At 53.3% G+C, this 9564-nt stretch overlaps 2 protein-coding genes across 2 annotated transcripts in view; both read right to left on the bottom strand.

Annotated features, from left to right (window-relative positions):
- LOC102032806 (protein phosphatase 1 regulatory subunit 27) overlaps positions 1-383 on the bottom strand; it is a 4200-nt gene extending 3817 nt beyond the window's left edge. Inside the window, exon 1 of the mRNA XM_031064282.1 lies at positions 191-383. Coding sequence (XP_030920142.1) covers positions 191-383 — 193 coding nt within the window. The remainder of the gene's footprint in view (positions 1-190) is intronic.
- A 2336-nt stretch (positions 384-2719) lies between these two features.
- The window catches only part of P4HB (prolyl 4-hydroxylase subunit beta), a gene marked incomplete at its 5' end in the record, with an annotated part of 7610 nt that continues 765 nt past the window's right edge, over positions 2720-9564 (bottom strand). Inside the window, 9 exons of the mRNA XM_005429818.1 lie at positions 2720-3753; positions 4281-4367; positions 4781-4962; positions 5170-5290; positions 5929-6129; positions 6365-6490; positions 6760-6864; positions 8964-9101; positions 9303-9436. Of these exons, the coding sequence (XP_005429875.1) occupies positions 3667-3753; positions 4281-4367; positions 4781-4962; positions 5170-5290; positions 5929-6129; positions 6365-6490; positions 6760-6864; positions 8964-9101; positions 9303-9436 (1181 nt within the window). The remainder of the gene's footprint in view (positions 3754-4280; positions 4368-4780; positions 4963-5169; positions 5291-5928; positions 6130-6364; positions 6491-6759; positions 6865-8963; positions 9102-9302; positions 9437-9564) is intronic.

Below are 9564 nucleotides of genomic sequence, written 5' to 3'. Positions count from 1 at the left end.
CCCCTCACAGCCCCGCTGTCCCTCACGGCCCCGCTGTCCCTCACGGCCCAGCTGTCCCTCACGGCCCAGCCCCACTGTCCCTCACAGCCCCACTGTCCCTCACAGCCCCACTGTCCCTCACGGCCCCGCTGTCCCTCACAGCTCCCGAGCTGCGCCGCTGCTCTGCCCAGCTCTGCCCAGCAGCACTCACCAGAAGGGTAGATGGTGTCCAGCGTCACCTTCCTGGCTCGTATGAACCTGCCCACCTGCTCCAGGTCCCCTTGCTTGATGTGGTCCTGGAAGACGACGTCGTTGGGGAAGCGCACGGTGCGGGAGGCCCGGAGCCGGGGCGTGCACCGGCCGTACCGGCCATACTGCGGCACCGCGGGGCAATAGTCCCTCATGCTGACGGCAGCAGCCTTCAGGCACAGCGGCATGGGGCTGCTCAGCACGCAGCCCGGCCCCTCGCTGCCCTGCTGCCTCCTCTCCGGCCCTCACGGCCCTCCTGGCTGCAGGTCTGTGCTGGCCCTGCTGTGTCCGTGTCCCCTGCCGCAGGGACGCGGCAGACACTGGGCACTCCCGCACTGCTGGGGCACTGTGCTCCTCTCCCGCACTCCTGGGGCACACGCAGGACGTGGCACCGGCACCCGCAGCTCACCTCCAGGCCCCTGGCCCAGGACTGATGGTTCTCTGGGAGCACCACGTTATAAAGACTGCCCCGGGCTATTTTGGGGACATGCAGCTCATGCTATTTGCCATGATGCTTCGTAATCGAGCCGCCCGGGCCTGCAGCCTCCCACTTTTGGGCAGAAGTTGATGTCTCATCTTACCACCCACCTGTTGATGTGCCCCATCCAAGGGGTCAGATCTACTCTTGCATGGGTAGTCCTTCAGGGGAGCCTGGAAGGAATTTCCCAACATCAAGCCCTTGTGGGGAAAGGCTGCTCATGTCCCAGCTGGCCAGCGCAGTGTGGGTGTGCCAGGGCTGTGGGCACAATCACATCCAGAGCTGTCACCCTCCTGTAGCTGCAGGGGACAACTTGAAAGGAGCAGGAGGAGCTGTGCTACCCAGCACAACTGTGCCAGCACACAGCCCAGTAAGGAATCACAGCCTGAGTGTCTGATGGCCACTGTGCCCTTGCGAGGACAGAGGTGCTGCTGGCAATCCCAGGACAGGCACAGAATCAGAAGCCTGCACTGCTGGTCCCTGGTGTTCCTTGTCCTAGAGACAGGGAAGCAGCTGCTGCTGAGGGCAGGCTACTGCAAGCAGCCTTCGAGGAACAGCAGAAGAACAGCACCACCACCAGACAGCTCCTGCCTCTGATACTCTCTAGCTATGCTGTCGTGACACAAAACATCGGCCACAGAGGAGTCATTCAGGTCCATCAGGGTTTAAGCAACCACTGTTTTCTCCCACCCAAGTTTGGGCACATCAGACACTTAAGCATTTTGTGCTTTGTCATGCTGATGGGGATTGTCCAGGCGGGTGTGTCAGAAAAAATCCCTGTGCTGCTTTAGGAATCGGGGGTTTCACTCTGCCCCTCCTGCTGCAGACCCTCACCCTGACCCCAGCAGCACAGTCAGGCACACACCTCAGAACTCCTGCACTTGTTTATCTGCTGGCAAATGCATCGATCCCTTGGCCAAGCATCCGCTTGTGGATAAGCCTGAACACAGCACGGAACACTTGCAGCCTGCTTTCTTGGAACAGCAATTAGGCTGTCCATCAGATGGCTACTAAGCTCCTGCCCTGCCACAGGGAGCCTTGGGCTAGGAGAGGCACCTCCTCTAAGCCGGGCATAGTGGGTCTCTGCCCTGGAAGAGGACAGCACTGCAGAGCTCAGGTTTGGTCACAGTTCAATTGGCTGTGCAAAACAGACCCATTGGAGTCAAATTCTAGACAGCATCTTTCAGTGGAACTTGACTAGTGAGATTCCCTTCCTCCCCACTCCAAAAGACAAAGCAGCTGTCACCAACCAGCCCAGGCCCCCAGCACTGCTGGCTTTGTGGGGTGCAGCAGTGGCCACTGTCCACCTTCAGTCATAGCCCTGGAGGGAGGCAGCCCCAAAGGTCCTCCTCCGTGTAACTGCAGGTACAGGTCTCACACACACCTGGCTGCTGCTCTGTCAGGGACAGCCCTTCCTGATCCCGTGGTGAGTGGGGGCCTGCTCAGCCCCAGCCCTGGTGCTGCTGTACCCAAAGTCTGGGAACACCACATCAGGGCTCTGCTGGGGCCCAGCAAAGGCTGGAGCTGGAGACAGACACAAGTGTTGTGCAACACCCTGTGCCACTGCTCCAGCACACATCCCACCCACTGAGACACAGAGGTGGCCCCAGTTGTCCTCTAGCCTCACCATGCCCTCCCTGTGACATTTATGGCATATTTTCTAACCAAAATACCTTCAGCAGCAAGCAGCAGGTTTGGAAATAGCAGCGTGGCTCAGGGGGTCATGTGAGCCTGACTAGCAGAGCCCAGCAGCAATGTCCCCTCAGCCCAGCCAGCTGGCCCAGGGGCTGCACACTCTCAGAGCCAAGCCACGGCCCGCTCACACCTGCACCAGCCCCTGGAATCTGGACAGGACACGGGCACTGGAATGTTCTTTTCCTTTACTAATTACTTGGAGAACGTGACACGCACCCCATTGCGGCAGAGTCCCTTGAGAATCATCCTACAACTCTGATCTCCCCTTCCAGGGTAGGTTCAAATATCCTACACTCTGATAAAGACAAAGAGACATAATAGTATTAAAATCTCAACTTTATTTGGCCATCAAATTCAGTACCAATGTTATTGTAGCAGAATGCTAAGAACCAGCCTGATGCAGCTCAGGCCTGTGAGGCACTCCCTCAGCCACATTCCCAAACCCCAGTAATTGCAAATGTCCTGTTTGATCTGTTTATCAGGCCCTCCCCCACCACCCACCTGCCGGGTCAACCCACTCAAAATAATTCATGAAAGGGATTGCAACTCTTGTCTTTGATCAAAAGGATGTCAACACAGCTGGTGAGCCAGCAGCCACCTCCACCCTCAGAGCCTGCCATAGCCAGTGCACACAGTATTCCACCCCTCCAGGAGCTTGGAATAGTCATCTCCAAGTGTCTTAAAGGAGAAGGGAAAGGAAACGTCTGGCTAGCATGAAGAGAAGCACCTTCACATACACCTTTCCCCAGGAAGCCATCAGCCTTCTGCCCCCACATGTACTGAAGGCCAGCTCCAGGGAAGAACAGCTGACACCATTAAGGACCCTGCCAGGTGCAGAAATCAATTAGGGGCTTTAGTTTTAAAAGAAAAAGAGAGAAAAAAAAAAAGCTGTCTGGAAGATGTTAGTGGCAAGGCTCCAGATTGTCAGGCTACTGAACTCCTGGTACCACCTCACAACCTCCTGCTGCCCAGAAGAACAGAGTTCTCCAGACAAAAGCTGTGTACAAAAAAGTACATCACAATAGAAAAAAGAGCCCAGCTGGCTGGGCTGGCTCCCTAGTGACAGTTCCCTTTTCAAAAGCCAAAAGAAAGAAAAGGTAAGTGTACAGACAAGTGAGGGTAAAGTGTTACTTTAGAAGCCAATCCCTGGATTTCCAGTCATTTACCTTCTGCTTTAAATCTTAATGGGTTTCTGACTCACTGGGCTGCACCACAGCAGCCAATTTAGTGTCTGATTTTTTGGGTGATGTAGATCAGTCTTCTCTTTACAATTCATCCTTTTGGAGTTTCTGCTCATCCTCATCACCTTCCTCAAGTTCAGTTTCTTCATCCATCTCCAGGTCCTCCAGATCCTGTGGAGGTTACAGACAGCTCATGGTTTCTGGCACATGAGGCAGACCCAGAACCCAGCACTGAGCAGCATCCCTCATCTGGTCACTGCTCTCTGCTGCCATGCTAACAAACATCCAGAGACTTCTATCAAGAGCTTCAGACTCAGGACATTAAGGATTAGGAAGCCCTGGAAGCTGGCACCTGTACACCTGTAGTAGCCTCCACAGACCCTCAATCCCCAGCCCCCCAAGCAGGTGAGAGCTTCCAAGCAGACACACAGGTACGTGGCACTGATCACACAGCCCAGTTCCAGGTGCTGAGTGCCCCAGCAGTGCTACCTGACACCCTCGGGGTGCTCTCCAGGAGAGGAGCCCGCTGCAGGCCCACAGCCACCCAAACAGACCACGCTGATGAGGGCACTTTGCTCACCAGCAATATGCTCTCCTGATACGTAACAACACAGGATCTTATTTAGGACTGAGGAGTCAGGCACAGAACCATGCTCCCTGTTCCCAAAGGCCCAGAGTATTCCATGCACATTACTCACATCATCAGCTGCTGCCCCATCCTGACCTCCGCTCTCCAGGAATTTTTTGAAGCCTTCTAGTGTCCTCTCCCCATTATAGTCAATTACCTACACAGGAAAACACAAGGATGCTGGTTATGGGCACTACAGACCCGCACCCCTGGAGAGGAGAATTCTCTTTCTGAGCAACAGTGAACATGCCAAGCAAAAGGGAATTTAAAAATTCACCTTCACCCATATGAGACGAAGGAAAACAGCTCAGCCACTAGACTTCAGAGATCACTGCGAGGAAAGAATAGCCTGCAGATGAGCACACTGTCCTCTATGCTCCCTCTTTTCCCCATTCCCACTTCCCACTGCCCCCCAGACTCTTTCACTACAGCCCAGACCCCTCAAAGGGTGCTGGGTGTCCTGCAGACCTGCTGTGTTCCATGCCCACAGGATGCAGATCCCTCCCCAGTCCTGTGCAGAGTGAGCAGCGAGTGCTCTGTGCTCCCTGGCTAGCCCAGCTGCCTGCTTACATTTCTGCCAGAGCCTGCAGGGAAGAACTTGAGCGTGGGGAAGCTGTGGATTTTCACTGCCTCCACTTCATTAGCCGTCGAGTCCATCTTGGCAATGACAATGTTCTCGTGGTCCCTGTAGGTTTCTCCCAGCTTGTCCCAGATTGGGGCCAGCTGCTTGCAGTGGCCACACCACGGGGCATCTGTTAATTACAGACACACAGTTGCACCAACAATCTAACGAGGTACCACTCCTCCCCAGCCAGACAGTTCTCACACATCTCTGCAACCAAGGCACTGCTTGTGGGGCCCAGACTGCAAAAGGCTTTTTTCCCCTAATCCTGGTCACACAGGGCTTTGGCAATCCTTTCACACCAGTTACTTGGAATCAGCTGTAGAAAGATACTCACAGAACTCCACAAAGACATTCTTATTCTCATCAAAAGCAACTTCTTCAAAGTTCTTCCCAACCAGAACTTTGACAGGCTGCTTGTCCCAGTCTTCAGGAAGATCCTGACTCATTAGGTGGGGCTGAAAAAAAAAGTGAAATTCAGACAAACTGTTTGCTACATAGCTACTCAGACTGATCATGCAATCACACATCCTGGAAAAGCCAGGTTTCAACACCCCACTGGGGCCTCAGTCACAGGCTGTAAGCAACCAGATGAACTGTCGCTTCCTCTTCTCCCACAGAGAGTCTCCTTCCCACCCTGACCCAGCAGGAGGAGCAGGTGCTGTTGAGCAGAGAAGGACAACAGAGCTCTGCAGGAGGAAATCCCCCAGCCCTGCTGACAGCCCCATTCCCAGAGGGCTGGGCTTTGCTGCACCCTCACTGCAGGCTGAGCACACACAGCCCCTCAGCAGATGGGAGCTGACAACTCTTTTCCCTGTGCCACAGAATTCACACCTTCCACAGACTGCTGGCACAAAGAGCAACTGGATCAGCAGTACAGTCCCCACGGAAAGAGCACAACTGCTTGGCTGTGCCCAAGTCCCTCTTCCTGGCTCACCCTCCTGCAGCCTCCAGGCCCCAGCAGCTTTGCCCTTAATTCCTAAGCACAAAGCCCATGGGATGTTCCATGCAGAAGATGGAGGGCAGACCCTCACAGGGAGCATTTCTGATCCCTCTCAGCTACTTCATTCAGCACCACTGCTGTTGATCCACATACCTTGATCTTGCCTGCCAGGAATTTATTACAGAACTCTTTGATCTTGTCTGCTGTGAGCTCATCAGATTCAGGTTTGTATTTGGTCATTTCTTCCTCCAGGGTGATCAGACGTACAGCTGGGCACTCTTCCTTCTTTAGGCCAAAGAACTCCAAAATCCTCTGGTTGTCACTGTGGTCACTGTCTATGAAGATGAACAGGATCTTGGGAGGAAAAAACGGAAAGGCAGGAGGTGAACACGAGTACCTTGTAGATATTGACACTTCACACCCATGCTCACTCCAAGTGTAGCTGAGCTGGCTCTTTTCCTGCCCTGTCCCAGAGGAGACAGCTGGCTTAAAGTCCCCCTCCACAGTTGCTCCATGGATAAAGGCAGTGCTACACTTCTCTGCAGAGGTGGATGGTCTCCTAGCTCATGATCCAAGAAATCCAGCTCACCTTCCCTTTGAAGTCCCCAGCTGCACTCTTGAAGTTGTCCAACTTCCCTTGATAGTCAGACACACTTTTTGGTAGGAAAAGCAGAATATGAGTCTTGATCTCTCCTCCAAATATTTTAGGAGCAGTCTGAGGAGTAAAAAAATAAACTTTATTTTTGGAACAGAGGCAAATCAGTATCCAGACCAGTTTAACTCCACTATGCTGAGCAGCCCCCAATGCTGCAGGACTGCTCTGCACAGCAAGCTCCCATCTCCTTTATTCTGTGTCCTTCCCACTCCTCCACACACCCCGAGTCAGCTCCACAATAAAACATGACCATGCAATCTACAAGTGGACCTTTGCTATATTCTTGCAGCAGCAATGGGAAGAGCCTTGTTGGACATCTAAAGACCCACCTGCTCAGTGAACTCTATGACCAGAGGCAATGAATTAGACTTGATGAAGTTCAGCAGATTATCTTTTGTGAGATCCCCTTCAAAGTTGTTCTGGCCTTCATCGAACTGCAAGAACAGACATTTCTCATTAGAACACTTGTGCATCCCACACAAAATCTCTCACTGCCCCAAGGGATCTCAGCTGCACTCCTGAGCAGACTTCCATCTCAACAAGGTTACCAAAAATCCACATAAAATCTGCATCAAGGTGCCCATCTTCCTTGCAAGCAAAGCTTTAAATCACCCCCCACCAGAAGGCAAGCAGCAGCAACAGCCAGGTTTGATCTCAGCCTTGCTCGGCACCACTGTGAGAGCACTAATGGTGCAAGTCACCAGGAAGGATCCTGAGCAGCCACTGCAGCCACACAGTGCTGGGAACGTCTGACAGCAAACAGAGACTTCCTCAGCTCTGGGAACTCATTCCAGTCTGTGTTAGGGACAACGGCACATGTTGCACACCACACTGGAGGTGCCAGGTCCTGTTCTACACCCGTCTCATCCCTGAGCAGGATTCCCAGAACCCTCTGGCAGCCTGAAACAGCAACAGCTGCAGAGGGCCCATCCAGGCTGCAGGGAGGATGTGCAGAAGGGCACAGCAGTGCCCTGGCAAGGCCACACTCAAGCTGTTGACAGAAGGAAGAGTGTGGACTCAGATAACCTTCTGTTAAGGGGAGGCACACCAGCCTCAGTGGAAAAGCTGAGGAAAACACTTAGCATCGGAAAATAAATCTGCAAACACTCTGAGGAATTCTGCAGATTGCCTCAGCACCATCAGGACAGCTGTGTGAGGGTCCCTGCAAGTCTAGACAACTCTCACAGAGTAAGAGAAGAACAATGAGCCAAACCCTCTCAGTTCAGACCCAACTAATGGTATGCAGCCAAAGCCCAAAACCGGCCACCAAGGTCTCCTGCCCTGGCGTTTGATTTCTGTGGGTGCTCCTTTTCTGCCTGGCTCAGAGCAGATCTATCCAGGAGCTGCCATGGCACTGCCATGCCATTGCACAGGAACAGAGAGGAGCCCCAATGGCTGGGCAGATCTGGGCTGCTCCTCCCATGGAGCTGAGCACTCCTGCCCCACCCCAGCCTGGCACAGCATGGTCACTCCTGTTCCCAGCACACACAAAAGGCTGCCAGGCCCAGAACTCTGCCCAGAACGGGGCACACAAAGCTGACATACAGAGCTACTCATGCAATAGCACACAACTACCAAACGAGACAAGAACAAAACACTCCTCCCTCCCTTCTCCCCCCATTTTGCTAATGCATTTTGAGCTCATTAGCCAGATACTTCCTCAGGCATATTGACCTGAGGGACTCTGATTCAGAATTTAAGTCTGCGAGCTTCTATCACCATAAAAAACCTACAGTGTCAGAGGTATAGTATAATAAAACAATTGTTTCAGGTGAACAAAAAGAAAGTCTTGTGTTAGGTCAGGCTGGGCAAAGTCACAATTGATGACATTACAGGTGTAGTAAATCTGAACCCAAAGCATTCGGTCCTGCCTCACAGCACCTCTGGGTGAGGAGCCACCAAGCCTGAAGAACCCCTTCCTGTCTGCTCAAACTTGGAAATCCATCCCAGTGACAGGGACTGTCATGCCTCCATTACAGCATTGTGATTCTGTAGGTAGTCAGCACCCACTGCACATAATCCACTGCCCCAGCCCAGTCAGCTGGAACTGCAAATCCTCTTAGGAGCTTCTCTGGAATCCCTGCACTGCAGAACCCACAGCAGTGACACAGAGCAGCTCCTGGACACAGCAGAGGTCAGCAGTGGGCAGTGAAAAGCAACTCTGCTAAGACACAACCAAACAGCACCATGGCAGCCAGAAAACACCTCTACTGTTCCCTTGGGCCTGTCCAGGACTATGTGACCACTGCTGCACTGCAGAGCTAAGCAAAAGGGAAGGGAGTGAAGGAACAACCCGCACCCAAAGCCCAGCAGCTCTGGGAGAACAGCACAGGGCTGGGAGACTGACACAGCTGCACACGGTGGGCCCCTGAAGCTCCCCCACCCCACAAAGGGGCTCTGAGGCCCAAGAACAGCTACAGCAGCAGCATGGGGCCATTGTTTCATCCAGGACTGAGCTTGTGGGAGTCTGACTAATTAAAGGAAAGAGACAGCAGAGCCCAGTGTGGTGCTCAGGCTTGGCACCAGCCAGTACCTTCTTGAAGAGGATGACACTGTCCTTACTAATCTGGTACTTGGTGAACACATCAGCACTGGAGGAAATCCCAAAAGGAATATCATCCACAGCTTCTGCTGCCTGCAGGAACTCCTTTGCTGCCTCTGATGCCGAATCCTGGGGAGCAAAGAAAGGTGTCTCAGAGGAGCCACATCACCTGAAGCATTCACATCCCAGGGCCCAGCCCGAAGAACTGGAAGATCAAGGAAGGCAAGACAGCAAGTATTGCATAAGGCACAGAATGTTCCCCAGCCAGGAGGTAGCAGGGAAGGCCCTGGACACACAAAAGAGCATCTCTAGGGGAAACACAAACTGTACCTTGAAGAAACCAATCACCACCACTTCACTGGAGTCCACCAGAGCCTCAGCAGCAGCCACATCTGCCAGGCTGGCAGCAGCCGGGCCCGTGCGCTTCCTCAGCCAGCTGACGATGTCGTCTGCCTCCCTGCCAGCTACAGCAGAGAACAAGGAGTCACCTTCCCCCCAGCCAAGGCCAAGAGCACAAAACCCTCAAGCTTTGAGAGAGAAGATTTTCAGCAGCTGGTCAAGAGATCAGCAAGAATCAAGATCTCATTTGCGC

Source organism: Geospiza fortis, unplaced genomic scaffold, assembly GCF_000277835.1.
Source record: "Geospiza fortis unplaced genomic scaffold, GeoFor_1.0 scaffold261, whole genome shotgun sequence".
NCBI classification, from domain to species: domain Eukaryota; kingdom Metazoa; phylum Chordata; class Aves; order Passeriformes; family Thraupidae; genus Geospiza; species Geospiza fortis.
Note: the sequence above shows the minus strand (reverse complement) of the source record. Positions and strands in the feature narration are given on the sequence as shown.